Source organism: Cariama cristata, unplaced genomic scaffold (genome assembly GCF_000690535.1).
Source record: "Cariama cristata isolate BGI_N322 unplaced genomic scaffold, ASM69053v1 scaffold13928, whole genome shotgun sequence".
NCBI classification, from domain to species: Eukaryota; Metazoa; Chordata; class Aves; order Cariamiformes; family Cariamidae; genus Cariama; species Cariama cristata.
The window spans coordinates 1-12,523 of record NW_009629491.1 but is presented as its reverse complement, the minus strand read 5'-3'; the positions used below and the strand labels follow the sequence as shown (position 1 = coordinate 12,523).

Genomic DNA, 12,523 nt, shown 5'->3' with positions numbered 1-12,523 from the left:
TGGAAACTACCATTGACCTTACAGCTTCACTGAACTAGTGAAGGTAATTAATACCATGTCAGACTCCTTAAAGTGTCTCAGATCTTGCGTTGTAATAACCCAGTATAACAGGTTTCTGCATTTACTGCTTTGACCAGGAACCATAAATAATGTTAGAGAACGATGTTCCTTTTCTGTTGGTGGTTTCCAGCTCCTGTGTGGCAGATGTTGGCTCAGCTGATAAAAATCAGCATATCTTCATCAATGTTACACTGGCATTCACAACTGTCCTGCCCCGTCCTCTCTTATTACTGCTATATAATCAGTAATGTCTTTAGTTTCAGGAACATTTATTTTTTTATATGAGAGTTGACTTGAGTCAACTGGTTTCAGTGATGTATTTTCTATCACATCACTGTTCCTTAGACTAAAGAAAGGAATAACTTCTTAACTGTCAGACTTCTCAATACTCAATATTTACATATTTGTATTTTTCCAAACTACTGAATTCATATTTAAAGGAAAAGATGCTTTGAACATTTAAAGGAATTTGATTGCTTTAGAAAAGCCTTTCCGTTATTAACTTATATATTAGTATAGAATGGTTAATAAGAATATAATGTTTAGTACTGAATAGTTAATAAGAATGTAATTTTACCTGCAGCATCTAAAATGTGAGAAAAGTAATTTTTTCCTTAGTTACTAGTACTTTGTATTTGATGGAACATATCTAAAACTTCTGGAGTATTAAAAACACTTATCAAGCATGTACACATACAGGCATATATATGCATGTAAATAAACATATAAGCTGCACAGAAGTTTGTAAACAGATAGATGATTGGCTGTAGGTAGCAGGTTGTACTTGCTGAAGTTGGTTAAAAAGCATCTATTAGGCCTCAGCAGTGAAACAGGCTGGGATTTGAAGAGAAAGGAAGATACCACACAAAAGAAACATTGCATACTGCTTTGATCCATTCATAACTACAGTCTAGCTTCATTTCTTATTATGATGGGTGAGTGAATCCCTTAGAAAGAATTTAGATCATTCTTAGAAGAAAAATAATAGATGCTCACTGCTCTCCTTTCATCACTTCTTGTTTGCTACATGTTTCTTACAGCAGTGCAACTCAGTGAAATACATTGGTATAGCCTGTGATGATAGTGTCATGAAATGCATATTCTTTTAGTGACAGCAGTTCTGAAGGTTGAGATAATGGGTTAAGACATAGCATGTTAATGATTTGCATGTTATTATCAAATATTTTACTTCTTTGGATTGTTAGCTATTTGTTAAGTGCCAACATGAACTAATGGCAAATTTGCCATGTGCGATTCCTCAGCAGTGCAAATGATTGCCCATTTCTCTCTCTTTAGCTGTTGATGTGCCACGGTTGAGTTAATTCCTTGGACTTGTACTGTATCTCTTGTTGATGACAGCAACAAGGAAAACACTTTTTTCTGATAATGCACAGAAGTATTTTAAAGATCTGAGAAATGGAAATTATACAGTACCACTTCAGAGAGAAAAACTATGTTCATCTGCTTACTATCACTGTTCTGCAGGAGGTGCATAAAAAGAGTGAACAAATATGTGCATGCGGGCTTAAAACCAGTTATGGTTCAAGAAAATTTACATACTTTTAAGGATTTTAGTTGAATCGCTGGAACTATATCAGCTTTCCAAGAGAGAAAATAATCCTAGTTTTTACAGGAATTTTTCTGTGATTACTAAGAAAATAAATGTGGTTTGGGTGAAACCAAAATATTTTTGGAAGCTTTGGGAGAAAAGTCAGGTAAATTACATATTCTGAAGCTTTGTTTCATGTATAATCAAACAGGGTTTAGGCTGATGTGGTTGAAAAGGCCAATGAAAAGTATAGTGGTTAAGAAGAGCTGCTCATCAGAATGCTTAACTTTCCACATAGATTTTCCTAATCTTGTATTTTTCAGAATGAATTATAATCACCAAGATGAAGGGACTATCTGACTCATTAAAATGGCTAGAAATCTTGTTTTCTGTTGGTAGCACCTCAGCCACCTTCTTGAAAGACCTTATACTGTGGTAGTGATAGTAATGAACATTCCTGGTTCTTTCTGCTAGTTTTGGTCACAGGAGACCTTAATTACACATGCTGCAAACACTCAAGAATTACAGCAACAAATAATGATATGCAGGTGGAAGCTAACAAGCAAAGGAAGTCTGTAGCAAAGGAAGGGTGAAGAAGGTGAAAAGTAACAAAGCTAACTGAGGGAGGAGGATGCCAGAAAAAAAATAGTGATGAGGTTACTAGAAAGTGGATACATGCATATTATCACATAAACAGAATATAGCATGAGATAGAAGCTTAGTAGCTTTTGCAATATATCAGTGCCAAAACATAACAAACTACAGTCCAAGGAACTTAACTGTTTATGGGAAGATACCCATCAGCTTCTGATGAGGCTTTAGATCTCCCTCAGAGTGAGTGCATCTGAATTAAAATTGCTTGAAAGCAGTGACGGCCGACAAATCCTGGTTTGGTCCCATGAAACACAGAACAGGTCTGGAGCACAAATTCTTACAAATAGATATTCCTGAACCACCATGAACTCTTACTTCACAGCAGTGCGTAAAGACTCGAGGAAGTGTTTTCCCACGCTAATAAGCAGTTGCTTAGCTGTCAGGTCCCTATAAGATGAAAGGGACAAAATCCCAAGGCCTTTATGTTGTTGTTACTCAGTTCAGCTGACAATGAAGCAACTTCAGTCAGACATGTTCATCCCACCCTTCTGACATGCTCAGACTGAGAAACAGTAAGCCAGGAACAGTATCTGCAAAACCAATCCTAGCTTACCCCAAGATCTGCTGTGAAGTTTACAGGGGAAAGTGGTAGGAGGCAACGTCTTGACTTTAACCACAGGGACATTTTGAATTAGTCCTGTACAACAAATCTGCTTGAATCTAATACTCACAGCACTTGCTTTTTATTAACACAGCCACCCTAGAAGGCCCCAATTTATAGTGAGTGAATCAATAGCAAACATCAGCATCATCTGATTGTGTTTCCATGCCAAATTGTTGAAACCTGGATAAAAGCAAGCAAGACTTGAGTTATAAAATAGAATTGAGCTCTGAGATCTTCAGAGAGAAGAAACTGTTTGAGGTAGGAGTTCCCTGAGGAACTTTATCACTTGCAGGTTTACATGTAATTAATTGCATCCCCTTTTTTATTTCAGCACAATTAATAACACAGGTTGTCTCCTTTACATCAGCAATTTCCAAATGTTCTCCATAGTGTGACCTATGCTAGAGATTGATCTGTTTTCTCAGTCTTTCCTCCATGTACTAATTCTTTCCTGCCCATTTCCTCAAAGGCCAACTGATGCTACAGCCTGTTAATTAAGCAGCTTGCTGAAGCAGAGGAGTATTGCAAATTTGCTTAAGCTAAACATCAGCTTGGCCCATAGTGGTACTTCACCATTTCTGTTGCGATCTGAAGGGAGGAAGAAAGCTGCCAGCAGCCCTTTCCTAGGGATCCTGTTGTTATAGGTGGGATGTATCTAAAGGGGAAGGACTAGGCTCTTCGCAAAGGGCCCTGTGGAAAAGCGTCTAAGATAAACAGTACCTCTTCAGATAGTCTGTCTGGTTTTGCATTTTCTAGAGCTTGAGAGCATATGGCAACAGGTAACTACTGTCTACTACAATCCTACTTGGCTGAGGCATCCAGCCTTTAACACGCTGTTTCTCAGTTGCTAGTCTTAATAGCTGCAGGGACTGTGGGTGAAGACTGTGTCTCTTACATTAGTACAAAGTTGTGCACAATGCAGCTTTTAGATATATTAATGTAATTGAGATAATTGACAACAGCAGTACAGGAGTGAGCAGATCTGTTGTAACAAAGCACTTGCCTCCCTCCCACACGGTAGCAGAGCACTTTCGTAGGTCATGGCTCTAGGCAGAGGCAGCTGGGGGATGTTACTGAGTACACTGAACTGTGTGTTCCTGTTGATGAACACTCAGCAAAAGCATTTTTTCTTTGGGCATTTGGAAAAAAAAAAAAAGCGATCAAATATTGCCACATGCTCAAGGAAAGAAACTTTGGATGAGCAACTAAACGTAGTTGTCCTGGAAAGCTAAATTTTGTAGTTGCATTCAGCCAGCCAGGCAATGGAAATATTTCATTTCATCAAAGGATCAAATGTTGCCTACCCAAAGTTATGTTGTATTAGTTTAATACCAAATCGCCTATTAGAGTTATCAGTAACAGTCAGAGGAAACTGATTTGTCTACAAAACACTTGGAAACTAAAAAAGAAGCAAATTCAAGTTATGTATGAGAATTCTTTTGATTAAACACTTTAAGTGAGAATGTGTAACATTAAGTGGTGTTTTTAATAACTAAAAATTTAGGGAAAATACTGTAAAAATTCCATGTGAAAGCAAATGGAGGAGCTGACAAAACCTGTTAACCCTTTTACTTTTGCTGGGAAACTGAAAACATTTTTGAAGGTAATTTTAATATAAAAATATGTTCTGCTTTTGTAGGATTATGTCTTTCAGCAGTGGGTGCTTTGTACAAGTGCACAGCTATGCATACAATAAAACACCTCCATCTCAACTCTGATCCTGGCTTGGAGCCAGTGGAGGTTTTCGGTAACTTGTCTAAGCTCTGCTTGTCTATGTCTTACAGAAAGATCAGTTATTTCCTGTTTTGGCACCGAAAAGACAATAGTTTGAATAGGTCACATACATTATAAGAAGCCTGACATACACACAGATTAAAACAGGCAACTGCTTATAAATCATGCAGTTTATTAAGGAGACTGGATTCATAGGTAATTAAAAAAGCCCACAAGTCCAAGTTAATCAGAGATACAGTGTTTATAGTTATAGGCCTTCTTCCACCATGTAAATTGACATCAATGAGGATTAAAATGCAAAAATTAAAGAAAAGTAGTTAAAAAATATCTACAAATCAAGATCTTGGACTAAATGTGTCATTTCCTCTTTTTCCCTAGCTCTCCAATGATTCTTCCAAGTAATGTAGATCTACTCTTATGCATATGGATACTTATTAAATCTTCAAATGAGTCTTTCTTCTTCAGAACTGGCAACCTCTGAATATGAGAAAATATCCCTGAAAAGTGACATGAAAATGCATATAAGCAATCAATTTCCAAACAGCAAAGAGCAGCTGAATGCTTAGTTTCCCACATCCATGTTTCCTCCATCTTTAGCTGCTGTTGGTCCCCATTTTATCAGCATTGCCCCCAAACCTCTTGTTTTGGCAATAGCCATATCCCTCCATTTGCAAGTTGCCTTTCAGTGACAAGTTACTTTGATCTTTTCCCCTAGCATGGACCTTTTCCTTCAGTCTTCCCAGGAAACACTTCCACTTGTAACTAGCAGAGTCAAACCACTCTAGTCTGCTCACAGTCTTACTGACTCACCGGCTTGAAATCAACCTCCTTGCACTGTGGATGAAACTTCTCACACTGTTTAGTAGCACATCTATTATTTCCTTGAGGAACTATGGGGCATTTTCTTTGCAATGATCTCTAAAAGCCAACAGATTGGCTTTATTTCTTTTAGACACATTTGTCTTCTGAGAAAGTAAATCTGTTGACTTACCAGACCTCAAATACATAATACAGCAGCCTTTGTCCCACTACCCTCCCTGACACCCTGCAATCTAGCAGAACTGGGACAGCAAGTTGTGTCTGTCTTGGACCAGGTGCAAGGGCTGATCTGAGCCCAATTATCCACACCTGTGAGGGAGGGGTGCACAGCTGTGGCCACTTTGAGTGGTGAGGTAGTAGGGACTGCTGGGTGAGGAGAAAAGAGGTAGAGAGGGGTTTATGTTTGTATTCTTCAAATGTTTATACTGGGGATGTGCTATGTGGATTCTTGAGGAGGGTCTTCTTGTACAGTTGTCCTTCAGGAAGATTTGCTGTGAGTACAAAAGTTCTGTTTTTCTTTTGGTTCTTAAGTCTTATTTTGGTTCGTTAAAAGTTGTTGCAACTATGATGTATCTAACTCCAGTGTTATAATATATAGGAAATGTTTTTATGAAATCTGTTTTTTCATAGTGCTTAGGTTTTGTCAGAGGAAAGGGATGAGTTACTAAAGACACCTTGGCCAGGTAACTGTAAAGGACCCTTCCTACTTGTCTCAGTTTAAAGCTGACTAACACTTTTCTGCAGGATAGCGAGGGAAGTTGAAATGCTGCTGGGTAAAGTAGGATGTTAGCTGGATGGAGGCAGTTTGTCAGATAACTCTTATATAGCTGTTCTGATTTTGTTGTGGTTTTCATGGATTGTGTGGTGTTTAAAGCGTATCTTCAGATAACTGCAATCAGAAGCCTGGCAGGACTAGACAGGTTCAGAAAACAGTATTTGAACCTGTAAGCCTGGACCTGGGCTACTTCTACCACTGTCTTGGTGTATGCTTAGGCAGACTTGTTTCCCAGGAGGGCAAAGTATTGGGGAACTGTGGAAGTGCTTCTTAGATGTGATGAAGTAGTTCTGTTCAGTAATACTGAGATTTTACCAAGGACTTCACTAGGGTATTTTGGCTTGGAGCGCTTTTCTGGTTTTTTTCTTAGAAAAGCTTGGTTCCTGGTACTCTATTTTCACAATGACCTCATGACATTTATCCTTTGGTTCTGAAATCTGACACTGCAACAATAACATCTTAACATCAGCATTTCTGTGCCAAGTCCAGATCTCTGTCTTGCTTTTCCAATTCAGTTATATATTTAAGGAACTACAGTGAATGCAGCTTACAGATTGCTCATCATGATCCTGTTTGCAATTTAAGAAAAAAAAAAAAAAACAACAAAAACAAACCACTAACCAAATTGAAATTGTGAATATTTAAGAGAAATAAGATTAAAAACTTCAGTATAGAGTAATAAAGATGTTATCAATAGTTGCAAAAGTAACACTATAAAGCAAAAAAATCTTGCTTTATTGTTCAACTTCTAGAACAAGCCTACTGAAAGCTATTCATAACTGCCCCAAAAGATGTAAAATACACAAGGTTATTCAAATGCCATTAGTGCTACTCTTTGGGCTAGGAAAACAGGCTTGTACCTCTCTAGGCATAAGAAGCAGTAATTCTATTCCTCATCATTTGCTAGGATGCGATTTCTATCTGCAATTATTAACAATTGATTTCTGCTTTCACTGACGAAACAAGGCAGTAGGGTTAAGGGTTACAAAGATTGAAACAGCTGGCTTTGTTAAGAAACTGGGGGACTTGGATGAGAGGTTAGATAGCTCCTCCAAAAAAAAAATTCTAGGCTGTCACTGCTATAAGCTGCCTGCTGCTGACTGATGTTAATCAATTGTACAGAGAATCCAGATTAACTGATTACAATTCACAAAACAAAGAGGTGAAAGAATAGAGAAGGGGAGGAATCCTTGTTTGTCTTAAAGTGTGAATGCTTAGTAGTCCTTAAAATCTCCCTGTATAGGAGTAAACAAAAGTCAGTATTAACCACAAAAGCCATAATTTGATTCTTCAAAATACATCAGACTGTTACTCTTAATCTTGACTGGAGCAAAAGCTCTTTGTTTGGGAAAATCACAGTGTGATATAGATGTGAAAAGCGAGATGTAAACAAAAGGCTCAGGGGGAATTTAGACAGTGATAATCAAAGCTGCAATCCTGAAAACAAAAATTCATCGGGTACTTTAGCCCAGTGGGCATCTCAGTTTTTGATAGTACTACTGCCTCATGTGTCTAAAGCTGCATTCTGTTTGCACCCAAAAGTGCATCAGTATGGTCAGGACCAGGCAACTTGTTGCCTTTGTGATGTCTAAGGCCATTTGGGAACCAGAAAGGGGGTTCTGTGCTGCCTGCCTTCAGCGTATCTCAACACAGTAAAGATCTTCTCGGAGCTATGTGATAGCTGAGGTTCTTTGCAGAGCAGGATAGGATCCACTCCTTGCTTTTAAAATGCAGATAGTGGTTGTTTGGCTCTGAGTTTAGAAACTGGCCCTGTGTGTGTGAGGAGTTCTTCAGTCTGAGAGGATTGATTCAAACACAACTCCTATCTCCTAGCTTAATGGCTAGGATACTCTGTAGGTAACGAGGATGAGGACCTCTCAATCCTTCCTATCTCAAATTCTGTCTTTCAAAACACAAAACATTTCAAGGTTTGTGGGCAAGAGCTGAGCTCTCCAGTGGTAGAGTGTCTCTGGGGTGGAAGAATCCCGAGTTCAGGTCCCTCTTTTAGAGACACTGTAATGGGTAACTGCCCAGAGAGGTTATTAATTATTCCATGGACATTCCCCCCAACATATCTTAATAACTAAGACATTGATCTAGGAAGTGGAGATTGGGGTCTGAATCCGTTCAAATGGAAAGGCAGTTCTGGCTTCTCCCTGTGGGCCTGATGCACTACACTGTTGGTGATGGCAGTAGCACTTCTACCCCTCCGTCAAATTATGGCACCTGCCCCTTTCTGTAAGTGGACGTTCTCAAGGGAAGGATGCATCTGTTGGTAGCAGGATCAGAACTGAAGCCTTGGAAGGGACCAAGATTTAGGAAAAGCTAAGTGACATACTACCTTTTGCAGATCCTGCTGTGAGGTGTCAGCTCTTGCCTTACTACACATGGAGACACTTACATTAAGCCTGGGGATTCTGCTCTGGGGCTGGGAACCTGGAGATCAGGAATTGCAGCATTTAGTGTTATAGGTAGTGTTCTTCCTCCTGAAGTTGTAGCTGTGTCTGAAAGCCTGCGTGCATGCGAGTCCTAGGTCCTGCAATGCATTCTTGGGGTAATGTGCCTCTTGGAACCAGGAATTTGGAACTAGCCTGTCCATGGCACAATAATAGTAAAAATCCTGGTGAGGAAGAATATATTTATATGTTCAGTTGCTGAGCTGCCTTCTTTGTTTGAATCCTCCAGTGCTTCACTTTCTGCTGCCCCTGCTCCCCCACCAAACTGAAACTTAAAAGCTGACATTAGAGTTCAGGTTATTTGGAGGTCAAATTTTTACTGAGATCACTTTGAACATAAACATAGCTCTGTACTGGACTGAAGGGAGTGGGAGACAGTTGTGCAGCACTGTCCTCTGTTTCTGTACTATTACCACATAACACAATAAGCCTGTATCTCTCTTCTTTCCTACTGGACTCTAGTTATTGCCCACAAGACATGTATTAAAGGAGTAGTAACCTTGGATTCTTCCTGTGAACTCAGAATGTAGAGTAGCGATCTTCTGTTCAGCTTCTGCTAGCTGCCTTCTCCCTAGGCCATGGGTTCTGGAGAGCACACAGTCCACATAGATATCCCAGAAGAGCTGAGCCAGGTCCCAGAACAAAGCCCCATGTTTCAAGTTCTCTGATGATTTCAGGAAGATCATGAAGTCCCAAAACCCACTGACAGAGTCAGAAATGTGAGGCTTCCTCATCTCCAGTAAGACAGCTGAGGAGGATTCCCAGCACTGCGGGTCTGCTCGCCCAAGAGCTAGTGGATCAATTTGGCTATGACAGAGGAAAGGTGTCACACAGAATGCTCCCATGATTAGCAGAGAGCAGGTGAGTCTCATGTTGCAGTGGGTTCTTCCTCTGCTCCCAAGGTCTGTTGTGTCACTGAAATGTAACAAAACCGAAAGAACTGAAAAACTTCTCACTGTTAGATGCAGGGACAAAGCCCTGGTACCTTACATTATATAGAAGGCACTTCAGATGCTGCTAATTGTTTCTCTGCTCTTTAAAGATCTGTGTATGCCTTTTTGCATATATGAATATAAATACTACTGGAGTTACATTACTCTGCAGCAGAAGAATGTGTTAAAATTTGTTAATCATCCTCAAATCTATACAATGAACTTTCTCATCTGGAACTTCTTCATATTGAAAGTTTTTGGCCTTTCTTGATTTACAGATCTCTAACCTTTTTCAGTAAAAATCCGTTCCTTTTTACAGAGAATTTAAGCCTTTAGGCAGTCTTGCGTTGCTCAAAATTTTATGAGCCCTTTAAAATAGTCTGCAGACTCACAGGGATCCATGAACAGCAGGTGGAAAACTATTTGTTTAAAGTGTATTCTCATGAAGTAATGGTAGGTTGCAAAATCATCCACTGAACAGGAGTGTTTTACCTGCTAAAATGAAGACCAGCTCTGAAAAGAGGGTATAGCAAAACCACAGCATAGCAGCTGTATTGTACAACATGTATACATGCATATAGAATCATAGAATGGTTTGGGTTGGAAGGGACCTTTAAAAGCCATCTAGTCCAACCCCCCTGCAGTGAGTTGGGACATCTTCAACCGGATCAGGTTGCTCAGAGCCCCGATCAACCTGACCTTGAATGTTTCCAGGGATGGGGCATCTACCACCTCTCTGGGCAACCTGTTCCAGTGTTTCACCATCCTCGTTGTGAAAAATTTCTTCCTTATATCTAGTCTGAATCTACTGTCTTAGTTTAAAACCATTACGCCTTGTCCTATCACAACAGGCCCTGCTAAAAAGTTTGTCCCTATCTTTCTTATAACTGTCTCAGCCTTTTCTCATAGGAGAGGTGTTCCATCCCTCTAATCATTTTTGTGGCCCTCCTCTGGACCTGCTCCAACAAGTCTATGTCTTTCCTGTACTGAGATATGTATATATAAAAGTACAGATGCTTATTGCAGATCACTGTAACACGATTGTCTGTTACATCAAAATTGTAAAACTTGATATGTAGCAGCTATAGTGGGAGAAATCCTGAGAATAATAACCTTTTGGGGACAGAAAGGCCCAGCTATCTCCATCAGATTTCATTTCTAGTGCGTGCTTCTATTGTGCATTTTCTAACATGCTTCTAGTATTTCTGATATTACATTTCTGATACACATTTCTAATGCTCTATGCTCATGGCATATGGAGAACCTCCCATTTGTGGAAGTCAGCAACGTCCGAGATCAGCTTTTAGGACAAACAATTTTGTTTAATGTTTGTGCCGATCTGTTGAGTATTCATGCTTTTATGTTTTCAGTTTGACTGTTGGAGGGTGTTGGGGGCGGGGGAGAAGCTACCTTTCTTAATGAGCTTAACTTAACAAGCAACTAGCTTTTTGTGTAGAAAGCCTTTTCTGTTAATGATAATCAAGAGCGCAAGAAATGTTTCTTTGCTATGTGAAGAAAAATTTTGAAGACAGGATAAGCATGCGCAGACTGATCAGGTGTGAAAGGTAGCCAAGCCACAGCCAGTGTGCAAGACCAAGGAAGGGTAGGCTGCTTGGTGGAACATATTTCATTGTAGAGCTAAAGGACTCTTCAGAGATTTCAGTCCTGACAGTGATATTCTTACCTAGCCCCCTATCTGGCTACCTGGTCAGGTTCTGGGAACATTTTGAGGACTTTACTCTCCAACTGCTTACAATCACTTTTCTTAATCTGAGTTAGGATCTCATGAGAATTGACTTGACAACCTTGGATCTCAACCTTGCATCTCATGAATAGTTTTCTTCCCATACGGTTCTGCCTAGTGAGATGTCACTTATGGCAGTGGTGGTAGTAACGGGGTTGTCCGCATGCTGTTCCCAAGATCTCTAGAAGCATTGTTCTTCTGTACACTACTGCACAAGGCAGGCTTTGATTGCTTTCTCAGAAGCAAAACTGAAGACAACCTGTGAGTCACTACTCCATTCCTCCTTGTTTGTGCATCAGAACCTTTCCACTGGGCAGCAGACAACTGTGCATATATGCTATGTAATATGCACATATCTATCTATTTACTGAGACTTTTTCAAGGGACATAATTAACTTTGTTTATCAAGCTTCTAGTTTTCAAAACAACTTAGTGATCTCAGATATTTCAGGGGAGAAAAAAAAAACCAAACACCAAAAACCACCAACAACAGATAGTTCAAACAAAGCAGTAATACTAAAGTTGGCTTTTAAGGATGGTTCTGTCACTTGGACAGGGGCCATCTGGTTTGCACTGGTTAACAATTGAACTGGTTGCTTTGCTTTCTCTGCCTGCCAGCCCCTTTGGAAACTTTCTAAGCTACGAAACTGGTTAAGACAAGGACCAAGGGTTCTGGATTTGTCAATGTGTGAGTGAAGTCAGGGCAGGGTGCTAGCAGGGTGTTAATATGAGGGTGGGTGCTATTTAAGGTGTGGTGTGAATGGCATTGTTCAGGGCCAGTAGCCAAGACTGCTGCTTCTTATGGTCTGGCCAAGCTTGGGCAGCATTTTGCTGTTGGTCTTCTACAAGGTTCAGGATTTTTTTTTTTTTTTTTTTTTTTAGATGGCTGAGAGCTGGGGAGCTGCTCTGGAAATGTCAGTTTTCATTAATCTCTTTACCTGTGCTCGTGGAGACTGCTTCCATGCAATTCACCCCCTCACCCTCCGATCTTTAGGTCTCTCTCTCCATAAATTGAAGTGTGTGTGTGTGTATCTACACCTTCTGGCTTTGACTTGTTCTTTTCTCCCCTCCTCCTCTCAGTCTAACCCCCCATTCCACTCCCCGTCATGAATAATGCCGTACAATAATAATAATAAAAAGGTTAATTAGCTCATTCGTTGTCCCCACCGGACTTGGTTGGCGCTATCAGTTACGAC

At 39.9% G+C, this 12,523-nt stretch overlaps 1 protein-coding gene across 1 annotated transcript; it reads right to left on the bottom strand.

Moving 5' to 3' along the window:
• Positions 1–4,855: 4,855 nt before the first annotated feature.
• On the bottom strand, positions 4,856–9,561 carry LOC104165533. Its single transcript, XM_009705183.1, has 2 exons — positions 9,151–9,561; positions 4,856–5,098 (listed from the first exon to the last, which is right to left on the bottom strand). The coding sequence occupies exons 1-2, from the start codon at positions 9,521–9,523 to the stop codon at positions 4,959–4,961; spliced, it is 513 nt and encodes a 170-aa protein (XP_009703485.1). The 5' UTR covers positions 9,524–9,561; the 3' UTR covers positions 4,856–4,958.
• Between the last annotated feature and the right edge of the window lie 2,962 nt (positions 9,562–12,523).